This window comes from Chelonia mydas, chromosome 4 (genome assembly GCF_015237465.2).
Source record: "Chelonia mydas isolate rCheMyd1 chromosome 4, rCheMyd1.pri.v2, whole genome shotgun sequence".
Lineage (NCBI taxonomy): Eukaryota > Metazoa > Chordata > Testudines > Cheloniidae > Chelonia > Chelonia mydas.
Genome location: NC_057852.1, coordinates 9,667,018 through 9,691,239, shown reverse-complemented (window position 1 = coordinate 9,691,239; position 24,222 = coordinate 9,667,018). Strand labels below are relative to the sequence as shown.

Genomic DNA, 24,222 nt, shown 5'->3' with positions numbered 1-24,222 from the left:
ATCCCAATCTGCATCAAGGCCCTCTGCAGCCATGCCGAGCCCCATAGAGCAGTCTAGACCCCACTCTCAGGTATGCCTACACTGCAATAAAAGCGCTGGGACTGGCCTGTGTCAACTGTTTCAGGCTGGGGCTTTGGGGCTATAAAATTGCAGCATAGACGTTCGGGCTCATGCTATTCCCCCAAGAAAAATTGTCTGAATGATATAATGTTCACTGGGATCAATTTTCTTCTATGTTGCACATGCAAAATGGGTAGAATTACTGGCTGTCTTCTACGTCGCTCTTCTTTACATGCCGTGAGTTGAACGGTCAAGCAACTTATGCTTCTATTATCATTCCTGGCTTTTCCTGTGTTATTTTTTATGTGTTTCCCTACTAATAGTGTATTTTCAGACGGCAATAGGAGAAAAATATTTTTGTTTTCCCACTGCGCACACACAGAAAGAGAGAGAGAGAGAGAAAGGTATAAGCTGTCAAACATTAGAAAAGCCAATAAATCATCCTAACCATTCTTTGCTCCCAAGAGCCATCCAAACATAATGTCAGTTACTCTTTTCTACTTGAATGAATTCAAAGGCAGCAAAATGGTCATTAGTGTGGATTGGAAGGCTCTGTTGGTGGTGGACAGGCTGGACAGCTGAAATCTTGTGAGTCTACTGAAAATGAGATCTGTCAGGGTAATTTGACAACTATAGTTATGTCTGTGCTGTGTCTCTTTATTTCTGTCCAGTTTAATAGTATGTGTAACATAATTTGATATTCACATTCTAGGGGGAAAAATGCCTGGAAAAGGATATTTGATAGGTGGACCTTTTAGGAGAAGTCTCTCCCCCACCCCCTGTTTGGGATCATAGGTATTTTAAAAGCAGAAATGGGATTTCTTTTTAGTCACTAAGGCCCCGATTCAGGAAAGCACCGAAGTACATGCTGAACTTTAATCATGCGGTTAAATTCCATCGACTTCACTGGGATTTAAGCACATGCTTATAGTCAATCTCCGAACAGGGATGCTCTGTTGATTCAGGGCCTCAAGTTTATATACAGCTCTCAGTTTGCCATGGAACTCTCAATGTTGCAAGTGGACAGACAGCACTAATGAAATTATTGGGTGAAATTCTATTATTTGTGTTCTGGTCATAGTCATAGCAATGTCAGGCTGGAGAGGACCTTGAGAAGCCGTCAAGTACCACCCTCTGTGCTGAGGCAGGACCAAGTAAACATAGACAACCTCTGACAGGCATTTGTCCAGCCTGTTCTTAAAAACTTCCAGTGATGAGGATTCCACAACCTACCTTGGATGCCTGTAACTATCCTTACCACTAGAAAGATTAAGTTTCTTTCTTCTTGTCCCACTTTCAGTAGACATGGAGAACAACTGATCACCATCCTCTTTTATAACAGCCCTTAATATATTTAAAGACTATTTTCAAGTCCCCCCTCAGTCGTCTTTTATCAAAACTAACCCTTCCTCATGGGTCAGGTTTTCTAAACCTGTTGTCACTTTTGTTACTCTCCTCTGGACACTCTCCAATTTGTCCATAACTTTCCTAAAGAGTGGTGCCCAGAACTGGACACAGTACTGCAGCTGAGGCCTAACCAGTGCTGAGTAGAGCAGGACAGTTACCTCCAGTCCTTTACATATGACACTCCTGGTAATGCACCCCAGAATATTCGCTGTTCTTTTGGAATGGTACCACATTGTTTATTTATATTCAATTTGTGATCCACCGTAAACCTCAGATCCTTTTCAGCAATACTACCAGCTAGCCAGTTGTTCCCAGTTTTCTAGTTATGCATTTAATTTTTCCTTTCTCGGTGAAGTAATTTGCATTTATTTGTATTGAATTTCATTTTGTTGAATTCAGATCAATTCTCCAATTTCTCAAGGTTGTTTTGAATTCTAGCCCTGTCTTCCAAGTTGCTTGCAATACCTCCCAGTTTGGTGTCATCTGCCGATTTTGTAAGCATACTGTTCACTCCATTATCCAAGTCATTAATTGAAGAGTAAGGGATCTAGGATTGACCCCTGCAGCACCCCATTAGATATGCTCTCCCAGTATGACAGCAAACAATTGATAACTACTTTTTGAGTCTGGTCTGTCAACCAGTTCTGCACCCACCTTATAGTAATTTCATCTGACCAAGTTTCCCTAGTTTGCTTATGACAATGGCACATGGGTCTATGTCAGAAGCTTTACTAATATCAAGATATAGCACATCTACTGCTTCTCCCCAATCCACTAGGCCAGTAACCCTGTCAAAGAAGGACATTAGGTTGATTTGCTATGATTTCTTGTTGATAAATCCATGCTGGCTATTCCTTACAACCCTATTATCTTCTAGATGCTCGCAAGCTGATTGTTTAATAATTTGTTTCAGTATCTTTCCAGGTATTGAAGTAAGATTGACTGGTCTATAATTCCTTGGGTGCTGGTACTGTGTTTGCTCTTCTCCAGTCCTCTGGCACCTCACCCGTTCTCCAGGAGTTCTCAAAGATAATTGTTAATGGTCCCGAGATTGCTTCAGCCAGTTCCTTAAGTGTCCTAGGGTGAATTTCATCAGGCCCTGCTGACTTGAATACATCCAACTTATCTAAATATTCTTTATGGTCCCTTCTGGCCTTAAAATCTATGATGCAGACTCCAGCATCTTGGGGCTTGCTATAAAGGAGATTATAGAAAACCTACAGCAGAAGTGAGTCATCATAATAAAATATCAATCTGTAGCTAATATCATTTTGTAGGTTCATTAAATTGTGTGTATTTTCTTCCTCTATTGGCCTATAAATAATAGGTGCTCTGCATAACTTATGTTTCTCTGGAGTTGGTCTCCACTAGCATATAAATTGATATTTCCCAGTTTTTGCATGGTCTTTTTTTGGTCTTAACTCAAGGCAAATAATAAAAAACATCTGCTCCATAATGGCTTTGATTTCTTTTGGGGGTTTAATCTTTCATTTGTTTTTGATTTCCTGGATTATTTTTGACTGTCGCTTACTTTTAGGAGCACTTTTAGATTTACAACTTTGTAGAACTATTTAGCACAACCGGGAAAACAGCAGGAAAATGAATAGCGGCGGTGGTGCAATAAAACTGACAGCGATTGGTGGGGAAGAAAAAGTTTTGACTGTGACGATGGAGGGGTCTTGCTGTTCAGAATGTCTTGTAGTGCTGTGAACTCCCATAAGAGGGAGGTGGGACTGTGGTGTAACTCTGGTTTCTTGCTATGCAGTGTATTATTTATCACATGCTTTGCCAATATCTTCCCCACCTTGCGCTCAGGGAGACTGGAGGAGAGAATGGAATACTTCTTACCGGCTGATTCACAGAGTGGCGTTGTCCCCATTGTTGCTGCAGGCTTCAGCGGCTGGAGGAATTGCACCTCCCTCAGAGCTATTGGGGGACAAAATGTTGGTTCCTGTAAAAAAAAAATTGGGGGACCCTGACAACTATTTCTATCATATCAAACTTGGGCTTGCACATCACCTTTTCAGTTGCTTGGAAACTCGGAGAATGATGGAAGCGTATAATCCCATTCAAACAAACTCCCCAGGAGGGTTCAAAGGAAAGTATTGTAACTCAGTACTTTCCTTTTTATTTTTTCCTCCATGTCCTCAGTCAGGGCTCGATCCTGCAAAGTGCTGAGCACTCTAGCCCCAGTCCAACAAAGCACTTAATTAACCACGTGCTTCATTTCACGCATGGGAATATTCCTGTTGCCTTCTGTGAGATTTCTCACATGCTTCAATGGAAGCATTTGCTTATGTGTTCTGCTGGATTTGAGTCAGAGTGCTCAGCACCATGCAAGACCCAGCCAGTCCTGGAGGAGGGGAAGCTAGATCAGAGTGCTTTCAAGGGAGGCTGAGAATCCTGGTGGGTGGAGCCCTCAAAATGTGGGGAGACTTAATACAGGGACAACAGAGAAGAAGCAGAATGGAAGAAAATAACTTCCTGAGGAGCGTCACACTGTTAAAGTTAGAGCCTTATTGTAGCTTGGCATGCTAGAGGAAAGAAAAAAAGGGGTGAGCTGACTGGAAGATTTCTTGACAAATTGCGGATTGATGGGTCTCATATCTTAGACAGGAGGTCAGTTAGAGAGGGGCTTGTATATGTCACCCACAAGCTCCTCCATCTCTCTAGTGAGCGCCCGTCACCGTGGTATCAGTGGTTGGTCTCACTTTGCCCGCAATGCATGTATTGATGTGAGCTGGTATGCCGCCCCACATCCCGTTTATCCGAAAATGCTCCTTCAAAATCCACTTTCTCTGACTGTCTCTACAATGCTGGCCCATGCTCCTCCACCAAAGTAATTAGACCATTAAAATATTAATTATACATTAAAAAGCAGAGCTTACACGGCGGGTGGGTAACCATTGATTTCAATGAGAGCAGAGTTAAGTCAAGGCTGAGCACTCTTCAAAATCCAGCCATATAAAACCATGACTGTATTTCTCATGACTGTATTTGGCATAATCCTCATCATCTTTCCCTAACACAGCCTTCTTGTCTCCTGTCCTAGCTCTCTGTAGTGTTGCAAACTCTTCAGGGTAGTGACTGTCTCGCCTTTTTGTCTGTAAATTGCCAATCACACTTTATGCCCCCTCATGAATAATAATTATTATGTTAGAATATCCATAACAGAGGGAGTGGCAGCAGGATCTGTGAGTGGTATTTTCAAAAGTGGCAGCATGGGGTAGAGGGTAAGATTGTGACTGTGTCACAGACTCACAGATCGTGCCCACTCTTGGCCCCATGCGGTCTGTGGGGGGGTGCCCCTTTCAGAGAGACAGCCCTTTTCCCCGGGGGTCCACTCTCTCTTGGGGTTAAGCCCCCCCACCTCCTGGAGCTGCCCCTCTCTGAGCCTTAGTGCACCTGTTTCTCGCCATGGGCTCCCTCAGGGAGTCCAGTCACTCTGGACCCCCAGGGCCTCCAAAGGGGATGATGCCACTCTGTTCTCTCGACTGGAGTGACTCTCAGCCTGCGTAAAACAGGAGGGTTTATTGAGCATTGAACACAGCACAGGAAACTCTCAGGGCCTTCCTCAGCACAGCCCATCCAAGTCTCTCCTGCATCCAGGTGGGCTCTGCCTGCTCCCTCTCTCCAGCACAGAGCCCCCTGCTTCCCAGCTGGGCAGCTGAGATCCCCAGCCCCAAGTCCTGCCTCTGTCTATTGTCTTCTTTCCAGGCAAACAGGGTCCTCTAGCTGGAACCGGTTTGTCAGGGCCCCAGGGGTCCTCGCAGCCCATTGTTTCCCCACCGGCCAGAACTGGCTGTGACTCCTGAGTTGGGCCTCCGAGTCACCAGGTCATTGGCTGCGGTTCCACGCTGGTCTTCTGGAACAACAAACTCCCTCTCCCATCACCTTGTTAAACCGGTAACCCCTAGGGAAGTTGAGTCCCACTCCCTCTGCATGCAAACCATAGGAAAACCAAGGGAAAAAAACCCCCATAAACAAGGAAACCAGGAATCTCCCCCACTTTGTCACAGACTGGGACTCAGGAGACTGGAATTCTATTCCCAGGTGTATCGTGGTCCTGCTGGGTGATTATTTCACTGCCCCATGTCTCAATTTCCCATTTGTGAAAAATGGGAATAATGATGGGTCTAAAATAGCTGTTCGCACTCAAGAAAGATCTTGCAGTCATCGTGGACAGTTCTCTGAAAACAGCTGCTCAGTGTGCAGCAGCCGTCAACAAAGCAAACAGAATGTTAGGAACCATTGGGAAAGAGATAGAAAGAAGACAGTAAATATCACAGTGCCACTACATAAATCCATGGTACGCCCACCCTTGAATACTCTGTTCAGTTTTGGTTGCCCCATCTCAAAAAAAGATATATTAGAATTGGGAAAAGTACAGCGGAGGGCAACAAAAATAATTTGAGGTATGGAACCTCTTCCAGATGAGGAGAGATTAAAAAGACTGACTGTTCACTTTAGAAAAGAGATGAGTAAAGGGGAGATATGATGAAGGTCAATAAAATCATGACTGGTGTGGAGAAAGTGAATAAGGAAGTGTTATTTACCCCTTCACGTAACACAAGAACCAGGTGTCACCCAATGAAATTAATAGGCTTAAAACAAACAAAAGAAAATACTTCTTCACACAATGCACAGTCAACCTGTGGAATTCATTGCCAGGGGATGTTGTGAAGGCCAAAAGTATAAGTGGCATCAAAGAAGAATTAGATAAGTTCCTGGAGGACAGGTCCATCAATAGCTATTACTCAAGATGGTCACGGGCACAACCCCATGCTCAGAGTGTCCCTAAAGCTCTGCCAGAAGCTGGGAATGGGTGACAGGGGATGGATCACTTGATAAATTGCCCTGTTCTGTTCATTCCCCCTGAAGCACCGGGCATTGACCACTGTTGGAAGACAGGATACTGGGCTAGATGGACCTTTGGTCTGACTCTGTATGGCCGTTCTTATGATACTGACCTCCTTTGCATAGAACTTTGAGATGTATTGATGAAAAGGACTGCAGAAGAGCTGGGTATTATTAGGTGCTCAGTTCTGGTCCAGTTCTGTTCCCCTGAAGTCAATGGTTAAACTCCTATTGCTGTCAATAGACTGTTGAAAAATCCCATCTTGTGTCTCTTGTGTCAGTGCTTACTTCCAGCAATGGTCTCTACATTGTCATATTGATGAGATTGGGAGAGGCCAGTCTATGTGGGGATTCAAGACTTTGGAGTAGAGCACCTGGTCCAGTCTCCGTCTATGGGATACAGTTTGTGTTCAGGGAAAATATTTGCATCACTTCTCATTTGGTCCAAACCGGATGACTCATCACGAGTAAATAGAGCCCATCTGAGAATGTGCAGTTTGAGCATATGCAAACCTCCCCCTGTGTGTTGTCCTAAAAAAATAACAGGCTCTGGTGTGAGTTTAGACTTAATCATCATTTATCCTACCCGGAAGGCATGAAAGCTAATGATTATATAGATCCTGTGCAGTTTGGTATGTTTCTTTCGATCGAGCATTAGAGATAATTAGGGCTTGCGGGAAGGGGTGCGCGTAGGGTGAAGATGAGAAGTTTTGCATTTATTTGCTCTTTCATGTTATCTATTTTTAAGTTGGTTGGCAAAAATGTCTGAGAGTAAGTGTGTATGCCTATGGGCTGTTGGGTTCTTGCTGCTTCTTTGAGACACTCAGCACATTCTTCTAGCTGATGCTGAGTAGCAGTGGTATGAATAAATCACTCCTATGTAAATGCTGTTAGGCTTATGGAGGAACCAGTACCTCTACACATCAGGCATTAGTGATGGTCGCAAGTGATTTCTGGGAGTTCTATCAGTAGGAAGAATTCCCCAAGTTGCACAAAATCTACAAGGCACAAACGTGGGCATCAGATTTCTGAGCACTGAATTAGAGTGTAGGACCCTCATTCAGGAAATCTTCCCTGCTAAGCACAGTAGTTGTGCCTAAAGTTAAGCATGTGCATATGATTAACCGTGGACTGAAATGCTTTTGACTTCAGCGGGAAAGTCAAACACATGACAAAGTGCTGTCCTGAACAGGGATGCATTTAAGTACATTTTAGGAGCATTCCTAAATGGGGGCCTAATTTGGGATCATTCCTCCCATGTGAACTCCTAAGTTTGATTTTAATTGTTTCTGATGAAAGCCTGGCTAAATGAGCATTGCTGGTTATTATGAATAATATGTGGGATGTTGCCAAATTGAGGCCTGGAGTGATGTGTGTAATGTGTTGGTTAAAAGGTGTGTTGCACTGATGATGATTGTAGGATGGAATGTCATACCTGCTCAGGTGTGTGTCATGAGACAAGCCCCAGGACTGCTGTATCTAAAGGAGAGTTCCCTTTAGTTAAAGCAGCAGGAGAATCTGGTTTTTTGGAGCAAAAGGATGAGCTCTCTATCCTGGCTTCTGACTATGAAACAGGGTAGTAAGAAGGTCTGATGCTTATATAGGTAGGAGGGAGCAAGCAAAACCAATTGAAAATGGACACAAGGCGAAAATAAGTGCATTTATTTCACATCTGCATGGAGTGGTTATAATCAGTGCTTACATAAGCCATTCTGTTTGCAGTATTTTTGCCTTTTCAGGCAATGTAGACTGATTATTAGTTAAAAATACACTGATTTACTTCAAAGAATATCACAGCATTTTGGAAGGTATACAGTGAAAGTGACGCCATAGGAATCAGTATTAGATAAGTAGCCCTCTTCATGCAGGGTTTGTCTGCCACACAATTTTTCTGCTAGTTTATACAAAACTCGGGCGGAAATCCTTACCCCCAGGCCGACTCTTTTATGCTGGGTAAAAGAGCCATAGCCCCATAAAGGAGCCCTAAAATCCTGGGTGTGGCCAGGGGATGATCCCCCACAGTGCTGGCACTGCAGAAGACTGCCCTAAGGCTGTGAGGACCCCATCACAAGCCTTGGTGTAGATAATGTGCTGGGGGCCACAGTGTGCACAGCTGCAGAGATCTGGGGCAGTTCCCGAAAGCAGAGTCTGGGATAATTTAGATAGGCCGGGAGCCTATCCATCCCCTGAAGCAGCCCAGAATCAGGAGGGCACAAAAAGGTAGCTGAAAGCCACCATACCCCCCAGTTGTGCATTCTGCACTGTGCCATAATTTCAGTGGAATCATGGGCCAAATTCTGGAGAGTTTGCTCATTTTTTACTTCAGTGGGAGTTGTACCTGAGGAAGGACTGAGTAGAGTTTTAAGATTTGGTTCCATTCATTTACCTCTCTTGAAGAAAGATTCACATTGCCTTCAGTGAGCTCTTGGTGTCATTCTGTATGGAAACTTCTTTTTTTATTGCAGTTGATAACTGCCTAGAAGGTTATTACTGCAGTTAGGTGTATCGCGTGCTTCTTAGAAATTGATGTTGGATTAAAAACACCTTTTCGTCCCATTTTTTTGATATTTAATTAATGTCTTACAAAGCAAACTGTGTGGTGTCAAACATTCCATCTAATTACACTCATTAGTGGCGTCGCCAGGACAAGTAAGTTTTAATTAAGTTGTACAATGTAAATCAATAGTCATTGTGCCTCCATTGCAATTTACAACAAGAATATACTGTTCTGCACAATTTAATTACAGCAATTGCGGTAGTGGGAATTATTGGTGACTCTGCCATTTTGTTTCAGCAATCCTCTTCGACAATTTGCAGCCATACAATTGGGAGAGTTACTTAAAATGTTCATATTTATGTATATTCTTCGTGTAAGCTGTCCTGGTGCTGCCCGTGAGAGCCAGCTGAGATCACTCAGTCAGGGTGAACTGCAAACAAAACGGGGCAGACAAACCCCAAACGCTGGTGGATTTTCCAATACTTAGATTTACCCAGCCAGCCCAAAACAGCTCCAGTATTACCTCCCTGGTTACTCAGAAGTCCAAACAATGCAGTTCCCTTAAAATGCCCAGCCTCAGGCCTCCCTCCAGACACACATGTCAGATATGACGATGATTACAGAAAATCTTATCATAGAAAAGAAAAGGTTCTTCCAACCCCAAAGGGTCAGCCACACACCCAGGTCCAATTATAATGTAGATCCGCTTATAGCCAATTCTTATTAACTAAACTAAAATGTATTAAAAAAGAAAAGAGAGAGATCAATATACATACAGACTTGAGTTCAGTTCTTGAGGTTCAGATACATAGCAGAGATGAGCTTGTGGTTGCCAAAAATGCTTTTAGAAATAGTCCATAGGTTATAGTCCAATGTCCATATTCAGGGTGACTCCAGTCAGTGACTGGGGATCTCAATCCTTATGGCTCAAGGTTTCCCCTTCTTGAAACCCAAAGCAGCTCTGAGATGAGGAAGGATTGTGTCCCAGGGTTTTTAAACATTTCCTGCAGCCTTTTGGCCTGAGAAAACAATAGGCTTGAGTTTCCTTCTTCCAAACATCGCGGCAATTAGCACAGGATAATTTATCCATTAAACAGTTCAGACACAGATTACCACAACTTTCAAAGAGACATATAGACAATAATACAATTTCCCTCAAGTGTCTTCCTAAATACTAATACTCCTTTTTTGATCTTTGAATTAAAGCTATAGCAACAGACAAGACTTGTTTGCTTACATCACAAGACCTGAGCAAACATCCACCCTTCTATCTCTAACAATGCAGGCTTGCATTTCAAAGCTCTATTCATTTACATATCTTCTTAACCAGTTTTTTAAAGTTCGGCCATGGGCCAGGTCAGTCTGTGAGTTAATTAACTCTTTCTGGCCCTGTCACCTTTCAGTGAGAAATTATATTACACTCATGACATCACATAAGCTTGCTGTGTATTAGAGCGCAGAAGCTGCGCCATTGTATAATAGTCCCTGGGTACTGGACTTTCTGTTCCAGGTATATCATGCTTCCACTGAAGTCAATGGGAGGATTTTTCCCATTGAATTCAGTGGCAGCAAAATCTGACTCTTACACAATAACATCCATAGCATTGGAGAATAATGGGGTTAAATCATGTGGTTGGTTAAACAGGCAGCCGAGGGGGGCTGGATCCTAAAGATATGTTTCTTGTGACTATACCCCAGCATCCTCCAGGAAGCCATTCCTGGTCTTATGGCACTCCAGACTGGCAGCATAGCAAAGTCCCAATTTTGCCTTTGTTTAACCGGAAGGAATAAACTTGGAAGCAGCCCAGCCACACAGCAGCTGAGCTGCTGAAAGGGGCTAGAGAATTCTTGCTACACTCTCATGGAAATGTATTCGCTTAGACACCATCTAGGTGCCTCCTCTTGTGAGAAGTCACCCAGCTACCATGGTGATGAGCATTGTATAAATGTCTAGATAAGCGGATAGTTTATAGGTCTTAACTGTGACTCCAGAGTTAAGGTTGGGGTAATTTTTTCACTTCAAGTAGGGGAATTTAAGCTTCTTGTTTAACAAAAGCCGTAGTGGGCCTCTCCCCAGTTTACAGCACATAATCTCTGAGCAAAGACTGAATTTGCTGAGGATTTGTTTCAGTTAAATCTGTAGTTTAGTCGTTTAAAAAAGTCTCCTCTGAGATTTTTTTAATTGCTTTTTATTTTAATCTCATCTTTTTTGCACCCTTCTAGTTAACAAATGGCTTGTTACTAAACCTTCAAGTTTCCCATAACTGTAAATCTCATTGACTGATCTGTGAATAATAGGCATATTTGAAAAAAAATTCTTAATGATAGGACGTAAACAATCGCAATTCCTGACAAGACAAGTACAACTAATCAGGTCATTTGCAAGTAGTGACATTGTGACATCAAAGGTACTCAGCCAATCATCAGTAGTCCTCTCGCGTTAATTTGCACACTGCAGTCCAATTGGCTGAATTGAGTATGGGGGGGCAGGGGCTGTACACATGCCAAGAGTTTTCATTGGTCCATTACTTGATTGTCTGTGTGCAGACAGAAAGCACAATGGATTGATGGGAGAGCTATGGAGATAATGTAGCATATTATGACATGCTTAATGTTACATACCCATCTTGTTAGTTCCCCTTCGGAGTGAATGTTTAGACTCCAAATAAGTGGCCTAATTTTCAAAGGGTGCTGAGAGCACAGCTGTTCCCATTGTCTGCAAGAGGTTCTTTGGAGTGCTCAGTACCTTTTGAAAATCAGCCTTGTTTATTTAAATGCCTACCCAATGACTTAGGGTCCTAATTTTAGGTACCCGGTTTTGGAAATTGCGGTCTGAGTTTATTTTTATAATCAGTGTGGTGGTCAGAAATTAAAGGCTGACTGAAAGAAGTGGCTTTGAGGAGGGATTTGAATGAGGAAAGTGAGGTCGTGTGGCATAAATATAAAATCTATTGTGAAAAGGACATCTGTTCCTGGAAGAGAAGTGATTCTCTCTTCCATTAAGAGAGAAGTTTCCTCTTTGTCTGCAACTTTGTATGACAAGTTTCAGTCCCGAGACCATTTGTATCCTGCAGTTTTACAGCTCTAAAAACAGAGCTAATAATGCAAAGCACAACAGACTCTTAACTACAGAGACAGCACCAAGAGCTGCTGCAATTTTTCTTAGCTTGGCTAAGTGTGTGAAGATTTATTTTTTAATTACACTCACTATTTGGACTACAGATTTTAGGTAATTCATGAAAAAATGTTATAAGCTTGGGAATAGTTTATTGCTGTTTAATGTAAATTGTTTTTTTAATTGCTTGTGTGGCTTGCCAGGGCAAAATTCAGTGAATTTAGCCACAGTCAAGCAGCCTGCAATTTACCCCGGAGATGTCCAGTCTTTAGTGAAGAAATAGGCTGGAACGGTTTCCGACAGCATTGTGTGAGGACTGATTCCTGCCCACCACCATTTCTACAAAATAATAAAGGGGCTCGCTCATTCATTTTTAAAGTGAGCTGCAACTTTATATAAACAGAATAACTTGTACTCTTTGTTCCATTTATAAATGACTGGTTGTTTTTTATTGGCATAATCCCATTTGGGCATCAAGGCTCCACCACGCTAGGGATTGTACACACGTCATCAAAAAGACTGACTTGTGCCCCAAAGAACTTAATCTGAAGCCCCAATCTTGCAAATAGTTACATGGACATGTCTGGGTTTGTACAGCGCCTAGCACAATAGGATCCTGGACCAGAGCTGGGACTCCCAGGTGCTATGGTAATACAAGTAATTGAACTGCTTACCTGAGTAACGTTAGGCATCTGTTTAAATGCCTGCAGGGTTCTATTCTTAACACTGCAATAACTTGTCTTGATTGTATCCTATTTTAACAGCAATCAGATTCCCTTTCTGTTAATTGCCAAGTGCCTTTACCAGGGCCAGCAAAGCCTCATGTATTTACTGATGCTTGTATCCATGCAGCCTCATTAAGGCTTTCTTCTTCTTGTTTCTTTTTAGTGAATTTACTGGACTCCCGCACAGTCATGGGGGATCTGGGATGGATAGCCTACCCGAAAAATGGGGTAAGTCTCATACATTTGCTTTCTCAAGCTGAGAGCAGCACTAATAGTTTCCATTTCGAAGGCAGAGTTCTGTGTTGAAAATTCCCCTGGGGGAATTGTTGGCAATAGAAGGGGAAAAAACCAAAACAAAACAACAAGCTGCGACTGGAAAAAATGGAGCTGGGGGGGGGGGTGAGGAATTGATTTATTTCTGCAGCATTGCCAGCCCCACGAGTTCAAATATCATGAGTCAGACTCCCCACCCCAAATCATGACATTTTAAAAAAGTGATAAACTCTGAGTTCTTTTTCCTTCTGTTTTTAGAGCCACGAGGATGTACTTGGGTCATGTTTACATGCTTTTCTCTGCAATTGTGGTGGGTCAGAAACTTACTCTTTGTTTTAAATGAAAACTGAGGGTCTCACATGACTCCAGGAGCTGGCACTTCAAAAAACCAAAGCGTTGGCAACACTGTAATGTCTTTATTTATATTTGGCCTAATTCTGCATCTTGTGAGTAGTGATAGTGAAAACAATGGGCTCACCCTTGAGAGTGAGGAATGAAAGTAAGGGCTTTTTTTGTGATTCTAAGAGACCCATCATCCCCGAGGGTTGTTCTTTGTTGTGGTTTTGGCTTGTATGGATGGGGTTGATACTGCGACTGCACAGAGAATTTTGATGAAACAATGGGGGCTTAATCCTGCAAGGGGCTGAGCGTTTCTGTGAGTTGCTGGGAATCCCCAGCTCCCACACCCGTCGCTGAGCGGGACTGATCAGAGCTCAGCATGCCGCAGGACCGGGTCTTGAGTCAGGAGAGGGTTCCAAAATACCATACCTGGAGTTGTAGACAGTCAGCAGCTGTAAATGACTGCAGTGCCATCTTGGAATCTAATTTTGATTGGCTACTGATTGTCATGCAAATGACAATAATTTATATATATATATGGAAACAGAGGCCTAATTTGGCTTGGTTGTATACCAGCAGTCACTGATAGCCAAAAGGCGACTGTAGTTGTCTTTGACTTCAGACATATAAGAGATTGTAGAGAACTGAGAGTTTCTCCTGAACTGCACTAGGGGCCAGATCCAATTCTGTCCATTGATGTTAATGGAAATTGGATCAGGCCGTAAAGGCAGAGTTGCCCTCTGAGATGCGCCTGGAGGAATTTGACTGTCCTACTGTGCTCTCCCTATGTGGGGATAATGACACTGACCTCCTTTGTGGATCACTTGGAGATAGACAGATGAAAAGCGCGATATTTGAGCTAGGTATTATTATTACATGGGTGGGCATCTTAATGATCCCATGCCGGCAAAACAGCATATCGAGTTAAGATCAGCTGTGAAGGTCCGAGGGGAGAGTATCCCCCTAACTAGAAGATTTTATAGGTACTGGATGAAATATTATTTTCTATAGTGGCAGCCCTTTCTAGTATTTTCCCCGCAGCATAAGAAAGCAGTATTGTATTGTCAGCAATGCTAAAACGCTGTTACAGACATGAGTGCAGAAATCATAGGAGCCTAAATGTCCCATAGAGTTGTATGTGCGTGTGCAGACAAGAGCAGGGAAGACACTAACTGCTCTAAGCATAGACCTCAACTTTCTTTTTCCATGACCCAGAGAAGCTTTATATATTTACAGATTTACTTTCCAACTACCACCCTGGGTTTAAAAACATAAGCTAGACCCATGAATACCAAATCAACTTGTAATTGAGTCAGGAGAGAAGGATTTGTTTCTTTAATTAACTTGCCCAAATCAATAAAAAGTGAAGCAGGCAGTCAGAATTGGTTTTTGAATTGCCAGAAGTCCCTAAATTTCCTTCGTTTTCATGGGGCTTCATAAAAATTCATGATGTCCAATTAGCCCAATTGTCTGTTTGGCCTAATATATTGGCAGTATTTTTCAAGTGGCGAGAAGTATCTTTCTGATCTACCCCCCCAACCCATTTATCACCTCTACAATCAGCAAAGCTCCAACCCTCTCGTTTATATAGTATTTCTTCTAAAGATCAGCCTGGTGTAAATATTTAAAATAACTCTCAGCTTGGCATACAGATTTAGAAGTGGGGAGCTTTAATTTTAAAATAAGATCCGAGAAAGGTGGGCTATTCTTTGGGAAGCCAGGTTTCCCAAGACAAAGGTAAATGACTGCAGTGTCATCTTGGAATCTAATTTTGATTGGCCACTGATTGTCATGCAAAGGTTCAGGGAATGGACACATACAAATCTCTGCAGGAAGCAAAGGAGAAACCTTCCCGCATGCAACACTTCCTGTCAGTGAAAACAATGTCTGGATATAGTATATGTACTGGAATAACCCCTTTGCATCATATTTATCCCCCTATCTAATACTATCCTTCAGTTTCTATTCACTTCAAGTATTTTATGGCTACATTTATTATACCACTGTTGCAGGGATACCACAGTTACTATTATGATAATATATCCTCTTTAAACTCCTGCTTTCAGTAACTCATGCAGTGTTGCCAATTCTCATGATTTCATCATGAGTCTCGTGAAATTTAGTATTTTGTTAAAGCTACAGCTGTTAGAATGAAGAGATTGCACGAGAATCTCATCTTTCCTAAAAAAGTAAGCTTCTAGTCCTCATGGTTGCATAGGAAAGCTTGGAAATGTTAAGTAAATGCACCCTAAAAGCCATTTCAGATACCAGAAGGCAAATAAAAATAGGACCCAAATGTACTGGTTTAGAAAAACCCCAAAACCTCATGGTATTTAAGCTGATTTCATGATTTTGGGGCTGAACGTGATTTTTATGAACACTTATGATTTTCTGGACAGCATTAGACTCAGATTGAAATTCTCAACACTTGTCTTCAGTACAAAGATGAATGATTTTAGGGTGGTTTAGCAAAATATTATGCAACCATTATTAAGTTATCCTGAGAACGACAAATGGTAAATTTTCATGTTTGAAATCAGTTGGGGTCCATGGGGTGGTCAGTATGGGCAATCATTTTGTCTACATCCTGTTACAGACTCTCCCAGGGTTACGCAAGACCCGACTTACGCAAATTCGCACTTACGGAAAAAGTTCCATAATCTAGAAGCAGAACGATTGCCTAAGTCAGGGGGTGTCTGTACTGCAAACGATGCTAACTTATTATTTATATTGTGGTAGCATCCTCAGTTTTGCTAAGCTGTTTCCAAATATACAGGAAGAAAATTCCTGCTTGGCCTTAATTCAGTCTGCTCCTGGTCTCATTGACACCAGTGAGATGCAGAGTAGCGACATTGGTGAAAACCACACCACCTGCATGCAGCTTGAGAAATGAAATCTATGAAGGTGGAGGGCCAATCCAATCCAACCTGGAGCCAGGGCTCAGGGCTGTGCATGCCCTTCCCACAGCTATGTCTCCAGGTACAAATTAGCCATTTTGGGCGTTTCTTAATTCGTTACAGTGGGTCAGACCCACAGCTGGTGTCAATCAGTGGAACTTCATTAAAGCTAAGCCAAATTACCCCAGCTCAGGTTCTGGCCCATTGACTTTGTGGTTCTTGGGGAAAGCACTGTAGGTTAGAGCTGTCTGTCCAGTGGCTCAGTCTATTTAGGTACTTACCTGTGGTAGCCAGACACAGAAGCCAAAAACTGGACTGTGTTGGTAAAACCTGGACGGGTAGCAACCCAATCTGGCCCACATCACTGGGGCACCTGGCAATCATGGATGGATTTTATTCTCTGAACACCCTGGAAGGTAAGGAAGTTTTATCTTCATTTTACAGATGGGAAACGAGGCCCAGAGTAGATTAAGGGACGTACCCAAGGCTACATAGACAGTCTGTGGCAGAGCTGGGAATTGGCCCCACATCTCCAGACTCATAATCCAGTGCCTATCTCCTGGACTGTCCTTCCTGCTATGTATGGTCCTATATTCTCCCCCTGGCTTTCCTGCTCTGCTCCTGGTTCCTGGTAGCATTGCTCTCCCTCTGTCCACTATCCCTGGAGCCCCCTCCCCGACAGAGCGCAGGGCCTGTGCGGAGCATTTCCCGTGCTTGTGTCTGTTAAAATCCTCACAAAGTTGCGGAGGGGTAAAGCACAGGAAGTACCATCTGCGACCTGCCATCTGCTGAACTCTGGATCCCAGGGGGCCATGTGCAGAGCATGGGTTAAAGTGCTGATGATGCCTCAGAGGCCCCTTTATGCAGCACCTGGGCAAGGTTTTTATCCTGTCATCACTAGTGGCAGAGGGGACGGTTTTGCCTCTCAGATATGCTGTAGATGTGGTTTCACTTCACTGAAGTCAATGGAATTACCCTAGATTCACCTGAGAGTAGAATTATGCACACAGTTGCGATCACGAGCTAAAAGACCTCCAGATAAACAAAAACACCTCAGCATCTGTGGGTGGGCTTTCTTGATTAAAAATGGGGCATGTCTAGCGTGCTTGCACTTTATACCCTTCCTGGCACATTTCCGAGGGTACTTTGTAGATTTCAATGAAGCGAGCCACATTAGATATTTATGCAGATGTGGCTGTGACAATGATTAAGCCTGACATGCGGTAACTGCACTTGCTTTTACTAAACAGTCCCTTTTATCACATATAAAACTCACAGAGATCGAAACAATGGGAAATGGTGTAAGAGAAATATTTATACCAGATCCAGACAGGATTTCTAAACTAAGCAGCCATATTTCCTCTTTTCTTTTTATTTCCTAGAGAGGGGCAGAAGCAGGGTAGGAGACACCCTGCACGGCTCCTAGGTCTGGGTACACTCCACCCAGAGACTCCCTGCAGACACATGTTTTACATCTTGTTTGATTTGGCCCTGCAGAAATGCATGTGCTTGCAATTACATCCGGCTAATTGCAACAATTGCCTTTGAAAATAAATACTCAGGTTGAGTTGGCTGTATTTGTTCAGCAATTAGGTCTGATATTTTTGTTTCGATAGTAACAATAAGTAGGGTGCATGTTTTTAGAACTTTCCCTCTTGTGGGTTTTTTTTAAACTTCCTTGCAAACACCTCTTAGGACTTTTTATTTTTTTTCCAAATTAGAGCATGACACACCTGCTGTACTTTTGTATAACCAGGCTTTTTTGTTCCCTGTTGATTTCTCTGAACTTCCTGTAGCATACAGCAGGAAACCCTCTATGGTCCTTTGAGACATGGCTGTTTGCTGGGGCTGGGGCTCACTGCACAGCTACACGTATTGGGTTTTTTTAAGCTCAGAGAGGAAAACAAACATACACTAAGGAACCTTGTCTTGTGGAGATGTTGAGGATACTGGTTTTGCTCATAATTGTATATTCATTGCAGCAGATACCAAAGAGTTGACTAATTAATTACATTTGTACCGAAAGAGAGAAAACAGTTGCCCCGCCGATGAAAGCAAATCAGGGCAAAAAGCATATGTCAGTGGGGAAATTCAGCAGAGTTGACCTTGCAGATGTCTGTTGTTTGGGTGGGGGGGAGTGCTTGGTTTTTGATGAGCAGTGTTTCTGGTTTGTTCTTCTGAGAGAGCTCCCCTTATGTGTGTGCCTTTTGAAGTTAAAAATAACTAAGGGTTAGATTAGTCAGCATGGTTCATGAATATATTATGCATCCGATGAAGTGAGCTGTAGCTCACGAAAGCTTATGCTCAAATAAATTTGTTAGTCTCTAAGGTGCCACAAGTCCTCCTGTTCTTTTTGCGAATATATTAGTGTTGCTCTCTCTCCTTCTGAGTGTAGCCTGAGATTTTGCTTTGAAATCCCTGCACTGTTGACTGATTTTGGGGTAGAAATAATAACAATAATAATAATTAATAATTTTTTTAAAAGGAGGGATGGAAGAACAAGGCGGATTTTGGCACCGTTGAGCCATGTCATGTAGCTTTGATTGTAACTGGCATATTTAGGGCACCACAGTTGGAAACCTGTGTTGTTTCCAGTGAATGCGGCTGTTCAGTTGTGAACAATGTTGAAGGCAGAGCAGAGAGAGACACTACAGGGATGAGGCTAGAATTCATACCAGCAGTGGGGAGCCTAATAAAGATGAAAATAATACTGAAATAGGTTAAAAATATACATTAGCAGTTCTCTGCCCTTAATTTGGCTGGGAATGCAAAAAGAATTACGCTACAAGGGGAACAAATATGACAAGTTGTACACATCTTTGGAGGAAAATTGAGGCAATCTGAAGCAACATTTTAATAATTTAAAAGGAATATTTTAAGGGACTATGTCAAGTTTAATAGGGACAAAATATGACCTACCACTTTCACAAGATTACATGTTGTATCCTTTGGGAACTATAGCCCTGATCTTTTACATACTTACTCGCTTAACTTTACACACTTGATTGGTTCCATTGACGTCAGCTGGGCTACACATATGTGGTAAGTTAGACTCGTATTTAAGTGTTTCCAGCATTGGGTCCTGGTGCCGTACTTAGAGATGGAAGAGATCGTATAGCCAACTTCTGTCATCCCATTCTCTTGCCTAAAGGCCATGGTCCCATGGTAGCATAATTTTCTTTTGGGCATCACCTTTTTTAAAGGACCAGTGTGCTTGGTCTACACAGGTCCAGCACTATCTTTTAGCAACAAAGTTTGCAATCTTGTATTGCATGATAATGATGACAAACATTAATCACATGTTTGTTAGGCGACACCATTGTAACCATTTAAATAAACTGCTGGGCCCATTGTGTGTGTGTGTGTGTGTGGTTTCTCTCTCTCTCTCTCTCTGTGTATATGTGTGTGTGTGTGTGCATGTGTATGTTTATAAGCTTTCTTTGGCAAGGTAACAAGCCTTGTGGATGGGGGGAAGCGGTAGATGTGGTATATCTTGACTTTAGTAAGGCTTTTGATACTGTCTCACATGACCGTCTCTTAAACAAACTAGGGAAATACAACCCGTTCCCAGAGAGTAGTTATCAGTGGTTCGCAGTCAAGCTGGAAGGGCATATTGAATGAGGTCCCTCAGGGATCAGTTCTGGGCCCGATTCTGTTCAATACCTTCATCAATGATTTAGATAATGGCATAGAGAGTACTCTTATAAAGTTTTCTGATGATACCGAGGATTGCAAGTGCATTGGAGAATAGGATTAAAATTCAAAATGATCTGGACAAACTGAAGAAATGGTCTGAAGTAAATAGGATGAAATTCAATAAAGAGAAATGCAAAGTACTCCACTAAGGAAGGAACGACTAGTTGCACACATACAAAATGGGAAATGGCTGCCTAGAAAGGAGTACTGTGGAAAGGGATCTTGTAACACTGTTGCAAAAAAGCAAACATCATTCTGGGATGTATTAGCAGGAGTGTTGTAAGCATGACACAAGAAATAATTCTTCCGTTCTACTCTGCATTGATACAGCCTCACCTGGAGTATTGTGTCCAGTTCTGGTCGCCACATTTCAGGAAGGATGGAACAAATTGGAGAAAGTCCAGAGAAGAGCAACAAATATGATTAAAGATCTAGCAAACACGACCTATGAGGAAAGATTGAAAAGAATTAGGTTTGTTTCATCTGGAGAAGAGAAGACTGAGAGGGGGCATGTATTCAAATACATAAAAGGTTGTTACAAGGAGGAGGGAGAAAAAATGTTCTTCTTAACTTCTGAGAATAGGACAAGAAGCAATGGGCTTAAATTGCAGCAAGGGAGGTTTAAGTTGAACATTAGGAAAAATGTCCTAACTGTCAGGATAGTTAAGCACTGGAATAAATTGCCTAGGGAGGTGGTGGAATCTCCATCATTGGAGATTTTTAAGAGCAGGTTGGACAAACACCTGTCAGGGGTGGTCTAGATAATATTTAGTCCTGCCATGAGTGCAGGGGACTGGACTAGATGGCCTCTCGAGGTCCCTTCCAGTCCTACGATTCTATGATATACCAGTGTACTTCAGAGTAACTGTGTGAAGTCTACAGCTGCAGAGGTGTAAGTGAGATCAGAATCAGTGTGTTGTTATAGGCTGAATCTTTGCCCCACCTAAATACACATGCCTTGTGTGAGATGTCCCCCCTCCAAACTTATTTATTCTGAGTTTGTTCAAAAAGCCACTTTCTCCTCATTAGAAATCCCTCCTCAAGACCCATTTCTTCTGTGATGCCTACAAGAAATTAGCCCACCTTAGACTTTTATTTAATTTCTATTCGCCATTGTTTAAAAAATAATCATTTCTACATCATGCTACAGAGCACTCCTCACTATGTAGCCTTATAATGTTATTGAAGACCTTCCTCGCTAGCCCCTTCTTTCCGTCTGGTTATCACAATTAATTGCATGCTGCCTGAAATTAGGCCCCGATCCTTCCCCATGCTTGGGGACCCCTGAAGCTGTGTGGCATCATTGACATCAGTGGGCTGTCACTCAAGCAGAACAGCTTGTAGGGTGATGCCTTAGGCCTTGGTCTTGCCAAGGCTTATGGGCGTGGACTGTGGTCCTGATCCAAAGCCCGTTGAAGTAACTGAAAAGGCTTCTGTGTTTTCAGTGGACATTGGATCTCGTCTGTGAATAGCTGAGTTCAATGGGACTGTTCACGGTGTGTAAAGTTAAGCAGATGTGTGAGTCCCTGTAGCTTTGGGCCTTAGTCTGTTGGCAGCTTGGGGCAAGGATCGTAACTTGTTAACTGTGTGTGAAGTGCTGAGCATGCTCTGAGGTGCCATAAAATAAATTACTATTAATAGTAATGTGAAAATAAATATTTTTCTTTTCTAGCCCTATATATTAATTTCTTGAGCCGATATCACAGAAGAACTTGATGCATCTCAGTAAGTGGAGTTGTCAGAATTAGGTTCCTCTGTATGGGCACATTGAATAAACAATCTCATATCATGCTGAAACACATTCCTTTTTCTCCAAAATCCAGGAATTAAAATTCAGGAATCAAAGGGCTTCAAATGACTTTCTCTTCGAAGAGCGTTGTGTTCTCTTTGTCTCATGTACAACTTCAGGCATTTTTGAATCTAATGTTTTTTAGTAATGACGTTCTACAAATATATATAGTTAGTGAGATCCTGAATCATATTAAATCTTGCTGGATTAAGCATCACATGAGAAAATGCAGGTCTTTAAAACCTGAATTAGCGTTTATAGCTTGTGTTGCTCAGTTTAAAGCATGTACCCATCTCTTCGATACCGGGCATTCCCCGTAACGTGTATATCACTTAACCACATAATCCGTTTATATGGCTAAGAAACGCATAGTCCTGGTCTTGCTCCATTAGCTTGCCTGTTATTTTACTTTGGATACCTGCACTGTGGCTAACAACTAATTCAAGATTGCAGTAACTTTTCTTTTTTTATAATGGAGGAAATCGGTGGTGTTTTGTTTTGTTTTGTTTTTGGTGACTAGCTCTGAAAGGCTCTGATCCAAAGCCCACTGAAGTCAATCAGAGTCCTTCCACTGACTTCACCGAGCTTTGGATCAAGACCAAAAACCAGCTGGGCTATTTTTTTGCTCACATTTAAAACCCTGACCACTGCAGGCAGGGATAAACCCTGTAAAGTTCAGTCTGGAAGGTCAAAGTTCTGGAATATTATAAACTTTTGAAAAAAGGTGTTAGAATAGAAACCATGAGAGGTGGGATTTTCTGAAGCTCTGATCATTAGCCTAACGCTGCTCCCCTTCAAGTCAGTGGGAGCTGGGGTGACCAGATAGCAAGTGTGAAAACTCGGGACGGGGTGGGGGGTAATAGGCACCTGTATAAGGCAAAGTCCCAAATATCGGGACTGTCCCTATAAAATCGGGACATCTGGTCACTCTGGTGGGAGCAGAGTTAGCTCAATGCTTCGTGTTTCTGAACCCCCTTTCCCACATGTAAGAGGAGTGAGCCCTTTGAGAGATGTCTTTGAATAACTGCAAATTCCAGCTATGTGAATGATCAGGCAGGGGATGTCCCTGTCATTAAGTATCTAAGTGTGCCTCTAATAAACTTCGTGCTTCAGCTTCATATTGCTTAGCAGAGCTGGTCACAGGATGGATTGATTTAAATCAGCGATTTAAGTAATGATTTTATTCACTAAGTGGAAATCCTTGATTTAAATCATTTATTTTAATCAACTTTTCTATTTGTACTTCAGTTATTTCCTAAAGAAAGATGGATTCTCATTGGTTGATATAACCATTAAAACTTGTTGATTTGCAACTAAATAGAAGCTTTAGACTAGATTTGATACATATTTTTGCTACGTATATACATTTATTTAAGCAATTATATACCTTAATAGTTTCATTTTCTTATTAATTGTACATTTTATTATGTTAGAAAGTAGTCAAAGCATTTCTTATTTACTAGATAACTTTTTGCTCATTTGCATCAAGATGCATTGGATGATAACTGGAATTTAATTAAAACAACCATAAACGTTTTGGATACATAAACTTCTCTTATCAAAACATGTTTCACATTTACAACTAAATTATAATAAGTTTAGGCCTTGCCATATTTTTTCACAAATTCAGATTTCATTTTAAACAGGTTCATTTTTAAAAAGAAAAACTTATTATAAACGTATTATAATTTCAAATAACGAAATTAAAATAACTCCAATTCAAATAAAAAACTGAAAACTGAAGGTTTTTGTTTCAAATGCTGAAATCCAACAATCTCTTGGGTTTGGGGTTTCTTTCAATGAAAACTCAAATAGCTTAGTTGAAAACACTTATTTCCCTCCCCAAAATTTTGTTTGCAACAAAACCTCATTTTTGTTTGAAAAAAAAAAACCCGATGGCTCAGCTCTGTTATCTAGTGTATGGCCTCCATCTTCCACTGGGACAAAAAGTTATATGAAGTGGTACAAGATTATTGTTTCTTATTACCATTCAAGGTATAGAAACAGTCTGACATGAAATACAAGTAACACAAGGGATAACAAATAGCCACTTTTGGTGGTCCTATGTGTTTGTTTATTTCAAAGCACCCACCAGGGCTATAGGCTCCCATCACTTCCAGTGCCACAAAGAAAATTGTTACGGCTACTAACTAGTATTTAGATGGATCCAAATTTGCACAGAGAGGTATGGCTGTAGCAACATCAGTGACACCACTGCTGTCAATCATCTCTGCTTGTACTGCTGTGCCATCCCATGCTGAGAGGCCCCTGTGATTTATTGTAAGCCTCCCATGGGCTGTATGGTGAGTATAAAAGCATTAAAGAGCACCATGGGGCTCAGGTTGCTGCTGCAGCTTGCTTTGCCCTGTCAGGTAACAGTGTGCTTTAAAAAAAAACTCCTGCTGCAGACCTGGAAGAGTTATAAGCATTTGCTGGAAGAGAGACTACAGACTTTCCTACGTATAATTAAGCTTGAAATTACTCTTCTATTGTTATTTAAAATAGAAATACATTTAAGTGAACATGTCCCCTGTGGCTGAGCTCAAGGTTAGATTCAGAAGTGAATG

The 24,222-nt window shown here is 41.9% G+C and overlaps 1 protein-coding gene across 14 annotated transcripts in view; it reads left to right on the top strand.

Moving 5' to 3' along the window:
- Positions 1 to 24,222, top strand: part of EPHA5 (EPH receptor A5) — a 378,282-nt gene that overhangs the window by 11,644 nt on the left and 342,416 nt on the right. For all 14 annotated transcript variants that reach the window (XM_043545438.1, XM_037896588.2, XM_037896586.2 and 11 more), the window contains exon 2: positions 12,825 to 12,889. In XM_043545438.1, the coding sequence (XP_043401373.1) occupies positions 12,825 to 12,889 (65 nt within the window). The remainder of the gene's footprint in view (positions 1 to 12,824; positions 12,890 to 24,222) is intronic.